This window comes from Drosophila innubila, assembly GCF_004354385.1.
Source record: "Drosophila innubila isolate TH190305 chromosome 3R unlocalized genomic scaffold, UK_Dinn_1.0 2_E_3R, whole genome shotgun sequence".
In the NCBI taxonomy this organism is placed as follows: domain Eukaryota; kingdom Metazoa; phylum Arthropoda; class Insecta; order Diptera; family Drosophilidae; genus Drosophila; species Drosophila innubila.
In genome coordinates this window covers 24,088,540-24,105,514 of record NW_022995380.1, presented here as the reverse complement: position 1 = coordinate 24,105,514, position 16,975 = coordinate 24,088,540, and the positions used below count along the sequence as shown (strand labels likewise).

The following is a 16,975-nucleotide window of genomic DNA, read 5'->3' as shown; positions in this document are numbered from 1 at the left end:
CGTTTGGCACTTCGCTGCGTGCGGTTCGATTAGAAGTTTAGCGGCTGCTTTAAGCATCTGAGTAGCTTCTCCTAAGAAAAAGTCGATTAGTTAAAGGTGTTTAATTTAGGGACTCAAATGATGATGATGTTGATGTGATCATGGCCAAGATAATATCAACGATTAAGGCCATTCTCACGCGCATCATATTCAGTGCTCACAGTTTGCTGGCCATTTGGCAGGTCACAACATTCAAAAAGGATATCTTCTATTGGACACTATGTGGACCACTTTTGCTGCTGCTGCTCGAGGGCATCTTCACCATTATGATCAAGAAGACGCAGGAGTGGCGCTGGTAAGTCTGCATATCCTGATGCTCGTACTTTGTTTAAGCCAATGTAAACAAAAGTCGGCTGATGCTGACGTCATGTTCGAGTTTTGATTTTCAATTAAAAGTGAAATCATGTGTTTAATGTGTGTGCCCGTGTCCGTAACTACCCCAAATACCATATACTAGTTCACAACCGCAGTGACCACTCCTCCAGGCTTAATCCACCCACACACGCTTTAGTAGTAAAAACTTTAATGGAATTTCGCTTTGGGGGCCATTGCCAAACGCACCAGGTTGTTAGTCTGTGTCTTTCACTAGTTGTTTACCTTTTGTCGCGGGGCGCATCACTTTGACTTGTTGTTTGTTTTGGCCATTCGCTTTAATGCGATGCCTTCCATGTCATGTCCCATTTCCCTCACCTTGTTAATTGCAGGTTCTGCCCCTCGGTCTTTCTCTACCTGAGCAGCATTGTGCCGGCCATTTGGCTGCTCGAACTGGACAAGATTGATCGACGACTGCTGTCGATGAATGCTTCTCTGGTCACCGCCAGTGGCAACGACAGCAGCAATGCCATCACCACCACCACCACACACAGCCCGACCAACAGCAGTGCCATGGTACCAGTGGCTGATTTGCTCGATGATGCCGGCATCACTCTGCCCGTGATCAGTCCCGACACTTGGACCACGCTCATCGAACAGTTCCTCATGCTCATCCTGATCGTGGGTCGTTGGCTGCTACCCAAAGGCGACTTAACACGGGATCAGCTAAGTCAATTGCTCTTGGTTTATATTGGCACCGCTGCGGATATTATAGAATTCTTTGACTCCTACAAAGATGATTCGATAGCACGCATTGATTTTTTGGTCTACCTTACGCTTGGCATTTGGTCCTGGAGTCTCATGCAGTTTACGATTGTGCTCTCTGCCACAAGGGGCAGGCGACCGCGAGGCAGTGGCTCTCACCATAAGGAGGAGTAAGTGAATAAGTGGAGCAGAAGTATCAGATTATATAATTCCTCTTCTCTTTGCAGGCACACAGACTGCTGTCAGAACTGCTGCTGCGGCATTGATGTTTGGGGTACTGGTTATGATAATACTCTTATCTTCAAAGCTAAAGTAATCCGCATATCTTTCCACAGGTATTGTGCTTAATGTCATATTACAGGATGCTCCCTTTCTCACCTTTCGCTTGCTGATTATATTTCAATACAAGATCATCAATTATATGAATGTCTTCTTCACCTGTGAGTGAATCAATTCAAAATAATCTGAGAAAATAATGTTCTAAAGCCCTTTATTCCGTTAACAGGCAAGAACTCGTTGGTAATCATACTACAATTGTATCGCCTGTATGTGGTAAATGCTGAATTCTGGAAGAATCGCCGGGAGAGTCGCATGGCCAAGGCTCGTCAATATCAGTCGCGTCGTCGAGTTCATGATGCGGATCAGAACAGCATTTATATGATATCCAACGAACGTGGCGGCGATGTCAAAAAGAAGATTAAGAAGTGAGTAGGCAGTAACTAGCAGGGAACTTTCTAAAACTGGATAAAAATTTTGACTTGTAAAGTGGCTAAATCCGAAGACTGAACAACTTCAAACTGTCATATCTTGATCAAAACTGAACCGATTTTCAAGCGGAAAATCTTTTTGATCATAATTTGGCCTCCTTATTAATTCTGCATTTAAATTTTTAACAACTAGAAAATTTGATTTTTTTCGATTCTAAGCCATCTAACATTCAATTTTCCATACCTACCCCTTGACATTTTTTCAAAAACTTTGATTTCTCATAACTTTATTAAAAATTAACCGATTTTCAAGCGGAATGTCATTTTGATCATTATTTGGCCTCTTTATTAATTCTGCATTTATATTTTTAACGTCTAGAAAATTTGATATTTTTTCGATTCTAAGCCATCTAACATTCAAGTTTCCATACCTACCCCTTGACATTTTTTCAAAATCTTTGATCTCTCATAACTTTATTAAAAATAAACCGATTTTCAAGCGGAATGTCATTTTGATCATTATTTGGCCTCTAAATTTATTCTTCATTTAAGTTATTAACATCTAGAAATTTTGATATTTTTTTGATTCTAAGCCATCTAACATTCAATTTTCCATACCTACCCCTTGACATTTTTTCAAAAACTTTGATCTCTCATAGCTTTATTAAAAATTAACCGATTTTCAAGCGGAATGTCATTTTGATCATGATTTGGCCTCTAAATTTATTCTTCATTTAAGTTATTAACATCTAGAAATTTTGATATTTTTTTGATTCTAAGCCATCTAACATTCAATTTTCCATACCTACCCCTTGACATTTTTTCAAAAACTTTGATCTCTCATAGCTTTATTAAAAATTAACCGATTTTCAAGCGGAATGTCATTTTGATCATGATTTGGCCTCCTTATTTATTCTGCATTTAAGTTATTACCATCTAGAAAATTTGATATTTTTTCGATTCTAAGCCATCTAACATTCAATTTTCCATACCTACCCCTTGACATTTTTTCAAAAACTTTGATTTCTCATAACTTTATTAAAAATTAACCGATTTTCAAGCGGAATGTCATTTTGATCATTATTTGGCCTCTTAATTAATTCTGCATTTAAGTTATTACCATCTAGAAAATTTGATATTTTTTCGATTCTAAGCCATCTAACATTCAATTTTCCATACCTACCCTTGACATTTTTTCAAAAACTTTGATTTCTCATAACTTTATTAAAAATTAACCGATTTTCAAGCGGAATGTCATTTTGATCATTATTTGGCCTCTAAATTAATTCTGCATTTAAGTTATTAACATCTAGAAAATTTGATATTTTTTCGATTCTAAGCCATCTAACATTCAATTTTCCATACCTACCCCTTGACATTTTTTCAAAAACTTTGATTTCTCATAACTTTATTAAAAATTAACCGATTTTCAAGCGGAATGTCATTTTGATCATTATTTGGCCTCTAAATTAATTCTGCATTTAAGTTATTAACATCTAGAAAATTTGATATTTTTTCGATTCTAAGCCATTTTTTCAAAATCTTTGATCTCTCATAACTTTATCAAAAATTAACCGATTTTCAAGCGGAATGTCATTTTGATCATTATTTGGCCTCTAAATTAATTCTGCATTTAAGTTATTAACATCTAGAAAATTTGATATTTTTTCGATTCTAAGCCATCTAACATTCAATTTTCCATACCTACCCCTTGACATTTTTTCAAAAACTTTGATCTCTCATAACTTTATCAAAAACTAACCGATTTTCATGCGGAATGTCATTTTGATCATGATTTGGCCTCCTTATTTATTCTGCATTTAAATTTTTATCTTCTAGAAAATTTGATATATTTTCGATTCTAAGCCATCTAACATCTATTTGTTTCGGTTTGATTCTAACATTCAATTTTCCATACCTACCCCTTGACATTTTTTCAAAAACTTTGATCTCTCATAACTTTATCAAAAATTAACCGATTTTCATGCGGAATGTCATTTTGATCATGATTTGGCCTCCTTATTTATTCTGCATTTAAATTTTTATCTTCTAGAAAATTTGATATATTTTCGATTCTAAGCCATCTAACATCTATTTGTTTCGGTTTGATTCCCTGGGCAGTAGTAATTAAAAAAATATATATTTCCCCTTTAATCAATTTTAAACTTAGAGCCAAGGATAGAGACAGAGATTTTGTTGAGCCCGAAGCAAGCTACAGCAAAAAGAAGAAAGACAAAAAGGACAAGTAAGTACACTGATAAAAAATATTGTTGAAATCGACTTTTTACAGAAAAAAAATAAAATAATTTAAAGACAATTTGTCAAAAAATCGATTCAAAGGCCTAGAATGTTAAAATTAGAAGATACATTTTGATTGTAGATTCCGCAAAAGTAAATATAATTATTCCATTTATACTTTAACTAGAAAAAAGAGGAAGCGTAAGGATACGGGCTACTCCACTGCCAGCTCACAGAATCTATACTCGACCAAGGCGGGTGGCAAGGACAAAAAGGGCAAGAAATCCAAACGCAACTGCAGCAGCTCACCCAGCGACTGCGATTTAAATAATGCCAAGAAACAGAAACGAGCCAAAAACGCTGAAAAGGCAGACAAAAAGTAAATGACAAAATTATGCATTAATATATTCAACAAATTATTAAAATATCCATAGAAAAGCACGAAAAATCGAGGCGGTTATTGAAGAGTCGAGCACCTCGAGCAGCAGCAGCTCAGAGTCGAGCAACTCAACGCTGCCCAGTTACGAGGTTATTGATGAGAAGAAGTCGCGACGCCGCAAACATGGCCATAGCAGTGACTCCAGTTCCAGTGACAGCAGCTCGGATTCCTCTTCATCATCCTCGTGAGCTGCAAAAAGCGGACAATTGGAACTAACGGCATTTTGTTGCGGACTCCGCTGAATGTAACGTTAGGTTAACAAAAATATTTTTGTGACAGTCAATCACATGTTGGCTGAGACACTGGTCAAAGAATCAATTTCTTATTGGCCAGCAGTCGTTTTTTTTGAGTGACCCACTGTGAGGTCAGAAAATTTTGTAAACATAAACATATATTTTCATATGTTTGCGTATTTGCTAAAAAGAAAACAAAATCGAAATTAAATTTAAATAAAATGGCGCTTTAATTTTCAAATGATATGGCAACCTTTCAGCATGCTCTTAGTAACAACTGCTCTTTGTTTCTCGCCCAATTGCGCTCTCTTCAATTGCGCTCTGAGCTTTTTAAAAAAAACTTGAGCCTAGCAACGGCTGGCAACGTAAAACTTTTGTTGACACTCACAGATAATCGCAGGGGAGCAAGTGTGTGTGTTGTGTTCTGTGAGTGTGTGTGTGTGTGAGCTAGAGATATGTGCGCGCGCTATTTGTAATAACAAATAGTTGCTGTTGAGCGTTCGAGCGCTGCAGACGCGCTGTTTGTCGGTTTCGCTGCGGAAAAAGCTTTTTTGTTGTTCGTCGAGTTTGAGTCTAGTGTGAGTGCAAGTGTGAGTGTGCGCTATTGTTGTGCCTACCACACAGTATACATATACATAATACATAAATACATACATGCATACATTTGATAATGTTTGTAAGTTTATAGAGTCCACTGACTTATTCAAATCTTATATGGGAACTCTCGATTTCCTTGCCTCCCTCTCAGCGAAAGCAACAACAACAGCAACAGCAGTCTATGTTTCGTATATTCTAGTTGTTGCGGAGAGAATAACAACAACGAAAACAATAAACAGAAATGCCTACAAGCTAATGCAATTTGTTGTTGTAACAACTGTCAACTCGAGAGCTGATAAAATTCAAATGATAATCGAACAGGTGTTTAAAGTTTTAATTGAACTGCTTCAATATCAAAAAAACAACAAATCAATTGAAAAATACAAATAAAATTCGCCAGTTTTGTGCCTAAATTCTGAATACAAAGCTCAAAAGCCGCAACAAACAAATACACCCAATTTATTATGCGCATGTATCTGTATGCATGGGTATGTGTGTGTTTTTAAATAGAGTAGTACGACAACAACACAGTGCGAGTCAATAGAATAACAATTGTAGTTGATATCAACTATTTTGTTACTGTTGCTTCTAATCAATTGCCCTGCACTGTGGCATGAAATAGTCGCATAGTGGAGTTGTCGTCCAGCTGTTCGGAGGGAGGCAAACAAATATCGTGCACGCAAAACACGTTTCTGTTAAACAAAAAAAAAAACAGAAAAACATAATGCCAGTCCCAGGTCGATGATAATTTCATTTCTCTAGCTCTTGTGCCATTGTTATTGCCATTGTCATTGCTTGGTTCTTTGTTGATGCTCATCACGCATTCTGAAGGTTAAAGCCTGGTCTACACCAACTAGCACCAACTTCACCCTTAGCCACAACTCCCCAACCCCAAAAGTATTACCAAGTCGACATCAACCACTTGCTGCCTTTGCTGTCATATTACGACATTTTACAACACATACCATGACTCGCTCTCTCGCTCTCTAACACTCCTTAAATTTAGCCGGCTTGGGGCTGGATGGAGAAGCCTCAGCTGTACAAGAAAATTGTCGAGTTGTTTGCAGAGTCACACCGCTTAGGAAATTAATCAGTATGTATAAATGCAAAGCCCATTAGACTTGGCATTTAACTAATTTAAACATCAGCTGACTAAACCAACTCTATTTAATATTCAGATGTTTTTTTTTTTAATCTAAGTTGACCATGGCCCGGCGAGTTCTGATTCTGTTCCTCAAAGTAGATGGCAAGATGGAATATAAATACAAAATAAATAAATAATGCGTAAGATCGGATGTTGCGCATAAACTATATATATATATGTATGTAGAAAAAGGCCTATAGATACATGCTTATGTATATTTACTTATATCAACAGATAAACATGTGTAGCAGTTTCTTTTCGTTGCTGGCTGGTTTTTTATACAACTCGTTTAAGATTTGTTGCTAGGCAACTTCTACATAAAATAAATAAATTGACAAAAATTATATGATTTTTATAGATGTCTTTTAAACAAATATAATGCGATACAATGATTGCGTTAAGTTTGCAACAGGTGAGAACTTTACAGTCGATTAAGAGATAATTTGTAGTAGAAGATACCCTTTAATTAGACACAGAGACCAAAGCATAATTATACACTTTGTAGTGTTTAAGATCATCCATCTTTTTTTTTAATAATACAAATTATAATGTTGTCTAATTTACTATTTGCCGGCATTTTCAAATTATCTTTTATTCTTATCTATACTCAAATTAAACAATCAACTAACCAAAATGCCTTCCATGTTCACTTTGATCGCTTCTCCATGCTATTTTAATTATATTTCGTATTCGCTACAGCACTTCCATGGTCACATTATTCACCTCTGTGTATATTCAACAATATAAGCAAAGCAATTGAAGGGTATTCATTTGGTTTAATACGCCCGTCGTTTATCTTTGCTATTTTTGTCTCCTACAATTGCTTGTTTTGCCAACAACAATATTTGCATTTTTATAAATTTATTCAAGAATTAAAATTCATATTAATATTCCCATGAATATATGTAGCTTATATTAAAGTAAATTTATTTCCCTTTTTCGAGTACTCGTAAAGTCGATTGCCCTTACATGGCCCACATATTCGAGTATTCATGCCTTGAGTTTGACCTCTTGAATGAGCAAGAAATTAAAAATAATAAAAACAGCTGCTTAATGAAACAATTACTTGTTGCAATTGTAAAAAGACAGATATTGATTTTTATATTGGAACTTAGTCATAGACTGTGACTTTACTTATCAGGGAATCGCTTGAATTGATTCAATTGAATGTCAATTGATATGGAAATTCGCATTGAGCTCTATGATGGATGCATAAATTGCAATTGAATAAAATAGAATAGAATAGAGTAGAATATATTTATAAATTGTTTGACAAAAGTATGTGCATGTAAACTTATTTAAATACAATTTAACGATGTCGTAATTAGAAACAATCCAAGCGTATGAATAAATTAGTATCACTAATATACATCTGTTATGTGTGTCTATGTCACGGACACAACAATTTGTTTACCATGGCGCTTTAATTTTGATGAGATATTGTTCCAGTTGATTGCACAATTCACGCCTACTGATGTGGGTGTCAAAATCCGAGGCAGCCAGGTGTATATGTTGGCCATTGTAGCATGCAATCTACGTATATATTATAAATATATATACACATATATAGCGTTTTTCGCTCACGTGGCTGCCACATGCGACATTTCAATTACCATGTTGGACGGCATAGTGGCATTGCCTTTCGTGTCGATGTCAATTTGCAGCTAACATGTTTAGCAGCTTGTTGACCAACAATTATGCAAAAAATTGTAAATTGAATACAATTATTTAACATCATAAAATATATAGCAAGTAAATAGCAGAAGGCAGAGCTTTCAATTAATTGTTTAACTGCCTGCGATTGCAGTTGCCCAGTGGGCTTATTACGCAGTATTTTGTGATAAAAGACAGCAACAATAAAAAAAATGCAACTGCACCGGCAACTGCGACTGCGAGCGACGATAAAGTGGCAAAGTCATAACGAAGGTGCAAAGTCCACATGTCGCATGAGTAATATATGTAGATGCAAAGTGCCAAAGCACGTATACGCCCCGTTGCCAACACCAAATGAATGGGCCTGACAGTCCAGCATCAGCTTATACGTATAATTGGAAATTACTTCACTAGGGCATACCTTGTGTATACCCTATATAACTGACGCTATAATTTGTAATTGAGGTTGTTGACCTCACAGTGGGAAACACTCAGTCATTGACGCCTTGGTTAACGCTGATCGAGAATATACGAACACTGTGACAATTTTTCATTTTTAAACGGGGTATTGAAAGTACTATACAAACCTTGTACTACATATGTTGCCATTAGCTTATTGCACAATTTAATTAGCAATTCTCATTGATTCGCTATTTATTTATGCAAAACACAGACTTAGTTTATATCTGCATAATAAACACAAACGCTTAAGTTTTACTATCAGGTTTGCTCGCTATCAACCAGGAAATAAGTGCATTCACTTGAATAACATTTGTTAAAGCTTTTAATCGCCAAAGTTCATAGCCCCCCCAAAAAATTAGATTAGACTGGAATAGTGTGAATGGGAAATGAGAACTTCTTCTATTTTTAGTCACAACAACAAGTGCTTTCTATTGTGCTGTTTGTCAATTAATTGAATCTTGCTCCATATCCAACCATTTAATTCAAATGGAATCTGCCAAAATTAATTGTCGTCAAGTGCCAGCTGCGCAATTGGATCAGTGTAGTCAAAGCTTATCAGACGCTCACATTTGATAGAGTTGAAGAAAGATTGTGAAATACCCTGGACAAAAGATGTTGTTAAGTGAATGAGTTGAATTCTAATCAAGGTATTCTTTATTCATTACAATGTCATCAGAATGCACGCGCCACATTAATCTCAGCATTTGCCATTTGTATATATCAACATCATCAAAATAGTTTCCCTAACGCCTACACTGATAAACATTTTAATAGTTATATATAGAATCTAATTTGTAATTTGAGAGATAATTAAATAATAACAAAAATAATATTTCGATTTTTCTATAATAATTTAACGTGGGTTTTCCCAGTTCCCATTTTCTTTGTATTCTTTCAGTTTTTAATTTAAATTTTAAGCACATTAATTTAATCGTTAATATTAAATTTTATTTGCAACAATCGGATTTTTTGCCTGATCTCATTTAATTAAATAAATAATCAAATTTTTAGCTGCCCCCCGTCAATTAATAAAAATGTTAAATAATCTGTAGCTGATTATAGATTTGAAAATTTTACTATTAACCATGCCTAACCTAATTGTGGTAGCCAATAAAAATTTAAAAAGCAAATGCCTAGAGAAAGGGGTTAACCAATTAGCCAGAGGCAAAGATTTCGCCAGAAAACGATTAAAAATGGAAAACGATGGCGCGATAGCAGCGGATGAAACCTTTCATGTGTTATCAATGTCTTTCATTGGCTATTCGAAAAGAAAAGAAAATAGGAAAAAAAATTACTGCCCCGCCCAGAGTTGATTGCAATCGACGTTGCCTTTTGACGTGTTTGACGCATTGCCACAAACACTCGAAGCACACTTGCTACAATTGTATGAGTACTGCGACTGCAATTGAATAGTATGAATAAGTGTTTTGCATGAGTGTGTTTGTCAATGTAACCACTCAACCACCGAGCCACACTCGCAAACGTGTGTGTACTCGTAACTGTAGCCACAGCTGGGCCTCGTGCCAGGCATAGTTTTACTTTGATTTGTTTTGCATTGTGTACTCCAAGTGAATCAAGTGTAAGTCGAGCTGTTTTGGTCAGTGTATGCACAAATGTGGGTGGTTGGGCGAACCACCTGCTCGCTGACTGCTGCACTGAACCACTCCACCACTCAAAGCAATCATTGTCACTGCTCATATTATGATAGTCGCATACTGACATTTCATCTCCCCAATGAGGCTTTTGTAATTGCATTTGTCATGCGATTGTCATTCATTTGATATGTGGTTAGGTGGTTGGGTGGTTGGGTGGTGCAAACTGTACAGTTAGTGCACAATACTTAAGCTATAAATAGCAACTAACAGTTGCTGCATAAACAAAGCTCTTATTGTTGTTTTGCTTTCTGCCTGCCACACATGGCATGCAACAAGCGGCGGCCTTTTCGACATTTGTTGCGACATTCAACGACCCTCAACTTGAACCTTATGTCGTTTGCCATTTACCGCAACCGAGTAGCTTAAAAATCAACGCAAACCGTTGTTATTATGCAGCAGGTTCTGACGTCGCTAGCGAGTTACGAATATCTAAGAGGATTTCAGAAAACAAATCATACAAAAAATGTGAATGACTTGCGGCTTGCAGGTCGTATGCGTGATATTTAAATATATATAACGTAATGAGATTCTTGTCTGTCAAGCTTACAGCTCGGTAACATCGGGACAGGGCTAAAGGCCGTTGGGTTTAGATGTTTTGTATCATTTAACTTGGCTACTTTCTGTCTAGTTCAGAAATTTCAATCGCAGTGTGTTAATGAACATTTTGTTAACAAAACAAATAAAATAGAAACTGAATATCGTTTGTGTAATAACTAAAGGTAAACATTCAACTGGTTGTTTGGCCCACAAGTCGTATGCGTGATTTAATACGACGTTTCTTTTTGGGTCTGGCAAGCGGCACAATTATATTAAAATAAAAAAGGAAGCTGCATAAACCATAATAAATATAGACGCGAGACAAACGGCATTGACATTGGCACGTGTCTACCTTCCCTCTCCCTCACTGATTCGAATATTAAAGAGAGACTAAAAGAGTATATTCACATTTGTTGTCTTGCAGTTAGCGCATTGTTTGTGGGCCAGCAACATGTTGAATTAGTGCTAATTGGCAATCAGCCAGTGGCAACAGCAGCAGCAGCAGCAACAACAACAACAATATCTTTATCTTGCAAATAACAGAGGGAAGAAGTGGAAACATTGGCAGACTGCAATGCTGACACGAGCCGATAACTGCAACGAGCCCAGTGACTGTAACAAGACGGGGCTTACACACAAAGAAGCCAAAAACAAGAGCAACAACAATAACAACAACAGCAACAAAGAGGGCTTATTGCTGCAACCAATCGATGAGCATTACGTCTGCGACATTGCGATGATGAGAATCGCCGAAGAGGTTAATCACATGGCAAACAATGCGCTGCCAAACACAGATCCAACTTCCATGGATCATCCGATCATGAATCATAAGGAAAACGAGCTGGAATTGGATCGCCAGGAGGAGGAGCAGGCCATCAGTGAACTGGTGCGCTCCTCCAGCGCGGAGGCATTAATGGAACCGTAAGTAAACAATTAAAATATAGTTTATCTAGTATACAATATATATAGTATAAATTTGTATTAAAGAAGGTATTATGAATAAGTTGAGTTTTCAAAAAACCTTTTTTTTTCAAGGCGGAAAAAAATCGACAGTGATCGAAAAAAATATTAAATTTTCCAATTTTGATGCAAAATCAAATTAGGGGGCAAATAACGTTAAAATCGACATTCCGGAAGCAAATCGGTTAAGATTTGACAAAGTTATAACTGTTTAAAGTTTTGATATAGTTTCAAAAAATAGTTTTAAAAATAGTCAGTGATGGAAAAAAAGTGAATTTTTTAATTTTGATGCCGATTCAAATTAGAGGCCAAATGATAAAAATATTGATATTCTGCAAGGAAATCGGTGAGAATTTGATCAAGTTATGATCCTTTGAATTTTTGGAAAAAGCGTCAAGGGAAAAGTATGAAAAAATATAAACAGTGATGGGGAAAAAATGAATTTTTTATTTTTGATGCCGAATCAAATTACAGGCCAAATAATAAAAATATTGACATTCCGCAAGGATATCGGTGAGGATTTGACCAAGTTCTTAATCCTTTTAATTTTTGGAAAAAGAGTCATTTTCCTTGACTCTTATGGAAAAATATAAACAGTGATGGGAAAAAATTGAATTTTCCAATTTGGAATTTAAATTAGTTTAAAAACGCATCGATTAATCGATGTATTTCGACATCACTTAATATGCTATTTCAAATTCTATCTAAAAGTTACTAAGTAACACTTATGTTGAATTTTTTAAATTAAGAGTAGAGGGTATTTATTTTTATTTGAAAACTTATAAGAGTTGCGATCCCTGCTTCAAATTGATAGCTAATTGATAGCAACTGATAAGTTGTATCTTTCTTTATTTTTGTCTAGGGGCAGCAACAACAGCGGCAGCATGCGTGTTATCTTTGGCATCCTGGTGCGTCTGGTGCTTCCGCTGGCGAACGGTGTGGCACGTGGCATCAAAGGCATTCGAGATGTGCGCGTGTTGCGTGTGCTGCAGACTTTGGGCTCAAGTCGTCAGGCACTGACCAATTTGGTGGCATTTGCTGCCAATACCATATCGCTGAATCTTTCCTGCGTGCAGGGTAAGTCTTAGATGTGAACTAGAACTAACAACATCACCAGTATCAACTTCATGCTCATGACAAATCCCACAGCGTTTTATGTGAAATATTCATCAGTGAATTCTCAAATCTTTTCATTGACAGTTTCCAATCGTCTGGGGCCTTTGCTCAATTTGCTTAAATTGCGCAAATCCCAAGATGGCTTGGAAAGTCTGCCCGATACGCTGACGACAATAAGTACACCGACCACACCCATAACGCCCACAATGCCCACAACACCTGGCACACCGTTGCAGGGTCCGCCCGTCTACAGCATCTGCAGCTCACCCTCCTCCGCCTGCTGCACTCTCAACATTCTTGCCGAGCCGCCAGCGGGCACACCAATCCGAGCGGACATTGTGCTGATACACGGTCTCCATGGTTCGCTGGTGAACACCTGGAAGCAGGGACTCTGGCAGAACGAACGCCGTCCCGTGGAGTTCGATCGTCCGCCTCGACCACCAGTGCGTCCTCCAAAGCGTCCACGTCATTCTCGCAGTGCGGCGATTCATCCGGCGCCGCGGGAGAAACGCGCCAAGTTTACCACCGGCAAACGGATGTTGGAGGTGTCTGCCGAGGAAGTCGGCGCTGGCTGGCAGCAGGCACAGCTTCAAACAGCCATGGATGCACAGCCTTATTGCCTCAGTGCTTCCGATGATGACAGTGCCGAAGAGTGAGTAGAAGTCAGAAATGTTCCTGTTCACAACTTATTATGATAATCATTCTCTTACAGCTTTGCCTATGTCTGTGGTGAGCCGGAGGATATTCAGATTTGCGAGGGAATCGAGTATAGTTTCCCCACATTCCGTCTGCGCATGCACGACAACAACCGACAGTTGCAGGCTGAGCTGGAGTCAATGTTGCAGGCCGAGGACAATGATAGCTCCAATGCGGAGACGCCCCGAAAGTCAGCTGGCAAAAAAAACAAGCCATCTCCAAATGATCCCAACTACTCCAAGTGCTGGCCCGGTGACTGGTTGCCCTTGGACTGTCCAGGTGTTCGAGTGATTGCCGTGAACTACACAACTGATCAGTATCTTTGGCGTCCGCTGTGGAAGAACAAGGAACCCCGCTCCAGTCTCATCCAGCGCTCACGGGAAATGGCCGAGCTGCTGATTCAGCAACGTGTTGGCCATGGTCATCCCATCATCTATGTGGGCCACTCCAAGGGCGGCCTGTTCATCAAGCAGCTAATTGTCGATGCCTGGGAATGCGGTCGTCCAGCCATGAGGCCACTTTGGCGCTCGGCTCGCGGTTGTTTCTTCTACTCGGTGCCGCATCGTGGCTCCCATTTGGCCTCCATCAAGGCGCCGCTTTTGTCGCGTTCCGTCGAGCTGCTGGAGATAGAAAAGAGTAAGAGTTGCAATTGAAATAATAATTAATTAATCTGAAATACTCTGATCTTGTAGACAATAAGTATTTGCTGGATTTGCATCGACGCTTTGCGGCGCTTTATCATTTGGGCCATCTGAAGATCGAGGTCTTTAGCTTTGTGGAGACAGCTCTCACATTGATGTCGGTGCTCTATCTGCGCATTGTGGGCGTGGATTCGGCAGGTGAGTGTCAACTAACTGTCAAAATATTTGTAATTAACTATTTTAAAATCTCTGCTACAGATCCTGGTTTTGGTGACGTCTGCGGCATTCGACTGGATCATCGAGAGATCTGCAAGCCACGGAGTCGAGATTGTATACTGTACAAGGAGCTAGTGAAGATGATTAAGAAGGTATGCTGAGCTGTTTGTGTCACGTCAATTACTGGACCTCATTAAATGGAATCGATATGTGAATAAGCTAGCAACTGAAAGTTGCACCGATAATTATGCGTACCTAACTATGAAATATTTTCAATTTGTTCTTCATTATTATCATTTGTTTGTTAAGGTGCATAGCATATAACTATGTTGTAGAATGTTCATAAAAATAGATTAACAATTCAGCTTTGTTCATTTTATGATACAAACTCTCATACACTCAGAAAGATGCGTTTAAGCATGCCATTTAGTTATTAATTGAACAAATATATTTAGATTTTGATATTAATAATAATAATTAAATACTTTACGATTTTCAATTGTGATCATTATTTCAGTTAATTGTAATGTGATCATTTGTAATACAGTTATACACAGTATATAAGCATAAATAGTATATAGTTATAACACGGACATATTTGTATGAACACCGCTGTTAAATGTTACCAGCGAATGCAACTGATTTGGGAATTTACATGATATTACAAGATATTGAATTTACCCATAACATATTTTATACCAACCTGTAAAGTACTGAAAGTTACTAAAGATGACAAAATAAACAATAAATACTTACAATCATATATACATATGTATATAAAGAACAGACGTTTGCGATTTTATAAATAAAAATGCGGATTGTGTCGTATGTTTTGTTGTCATAACTTAGTTTTAATATGTTTCTGTTTCTTTTTCTGTTTTCATTTATCATAGAATTTTCAAATAGTTAAGGTTGCTTTTCACCCATTTTCATCAATATAGATTACATTTTATTAGACTCTGTAGCCGCGCTAATTCCTGGTTTTTATGCCAAATTATTTGCACCGAAAACTTTAACACGAACCTACAAATACACATATATATATCTGTATATATGTATGGATGTGTATATCTATTTTTGTTTGTATGTATATGACATCTTAGTTCCTACATACAATCATAATACATAATAATAATATTTTAGATTTCTCATGCATATAAATTACATAAAAAATACATTTGCCTTTTTCTTGTATTTCTCATTTCGATTTATGTGAAGTCAACTAAAATATAGGATTATAATTCTTTAATATTTTAAATTTAGTTACATACATAGTTGCCACTCTACTAATGAGGTATACAAAATGAGGACTTAAAACCCAAACTAAAATTACATAAGTTAAAACAAATAATTATGTTTAAAATCAAATGTTGATTGGCTTTACCCAAAAGACAGTTAAGAACATAATTTGCTTACATCTTTAGTGGACTCTTAGATATTGATTGGTTTTTCTCCTCGATTCGTTCGTTTTCTTTTTTTTTTGCCAAAAACCTATGCAAAAGTCGCATTACGCATTATCCATGCTATCAAATAATTAAATTTATTTTTATTGTTTTCGCGCTTAAATAATTTAAACATTTATCACATCCACTTACACAGCGATCACAATCGCAGTTATTTTTTCATCTCATTTTCAAACATTTAATTCTTAGATCTAATTTATATAAATTTTATTAATACGTAATTCTCTGCCTTTTGCTGCATATTTCTTATATTTTTTTTTATCTTAACTTTGTAACGCTTAAATTTGTTTTGTTTTTCTTTTCTTCATGCTTTTAGGAATTTTGAGTTCGTTTGCGGAATATTTTGCTTGAATTAAATGCATAGTTTATGCGACCATCAAAAGTTGATTTGATTTTCTATACATTGTATACATTAAGTTTGAGTTTTTTTTTCTATTTCGTTTTCTTATATATTTTTGCTTTGGAACACCATGAAAGTTTTGTATGTATTTCAATATGAACACAAGTTAGATTGGTAGATAAAATGACGGCCGAATACGGCATGTGTGCCCAGAGGAATATTTCATTGTGAAAACTCGATTTAAGTTCTTCGAATTGCTAATACCCTTGCAGATTATTGTTAAAAATCATTTTTTAATATATCTAGATGATACTGTTTTAATTTGTTAAAGATTTAATAAATGCTCGTTAGGTAGATAGGGTACGATCCATCAAGAATTCTTTAAACTTTAAATTCTTTAAACTAAAGTTGAGGTCATAGTTTGTTTTGCTTTATTTCATGACAAAGTAAGAATACTCTCTGCAAGGGTATACATTTTTACAGGACACACACAGAAAATTCGGCTATTCGAATATAATATACATTAATTTATATATTTATGTTGTGTCTTTTTATTATATTTCTTTGTTGTTTATGTGGAAAGGTACTATTGTTTGTAATTGTTGTTGTGTGTTGTTTTAGCTTTGTTTTGGTTGGTTTTCAAGGTATAGGCTTAGATATTTGTTATTGCACTTAAGTCTAAATACGTATACATTTAAAGTTCTTAAACGGATCCAATTTTCATCATATCATTCCATTTTATTTTTGCATCAATTCAAAATT

At 36.5% G+C, this 16,975-nt stretch overlaps 2 protein-coding genes across 4 annotated transcripts; both read left to right on the top strand.

Annotated features, from left to right (window-relative positions):
• Positions 1–140: 140 nt before the first annotated feature.
• LOC117791557 (transmembrane protein 26) lies at positions 141–4,918 on the top strand. Its single transcript, XM_034631342.1, has 8 exons — positions 141–334; positions 744–1,286; positions 1,344–1,390; positions 1,452–1,556; positions 1,622–1,820; positions 3,994–4,068; positions 4,249–4,440; positions 4,496–4,918. The coding sequence occupies exons 1-8, from the start codon at positions 141–143 to the stop codon at positions 4,686–4,688; spliced, it is 1,548 nt and encodes a 515-aa protein (XP_034487233.1). The 3' UTR covers positions 4,689–4,918.
• A 277-nt stretch (positions 4,919–5,195) lies between these two features.
• LOC117790186 lies at positions 5,196–15,196 on the top strand. 3 transcript variants are annotated; one of them, XM_034629513.1, is made up of 7 exons: positions 5,196–5,323; positions 11,206–11,702; positions 12,604–12,818; positions 12,942–13,509; positions 13,570–14,189; positions 14,246–14,392; positions 14,453–15,196. In XM_034629513.1, exons 2-7 carry the CDS (start codon positions 11,356–11,358, stop codon positions 14,569–14,571), a joined length of 2,016 nt encoding a protein of 671 aa, XP_034485404.1. In that variant the 5' UTR covers positions 5,196–5,323; positions 11,206–11,355; the 3' UTR covers positions 14,572–15,196. The 3 variants fall into 3 exon arrangements, with proteins under 3 accessions (XP_034485404.1, XP_034485403.1, XP_034485405.1); XM_034629512.1 differs by having other exon boundaries at positions 5,197–5,311; XM_034629514.1 differs by lacking the exon at positions 5,196–5,323 and adding an exon at positions 5,391–5,409.
• Positions 15,197–16,975: the final 1,779 nt, after the last annotated feature.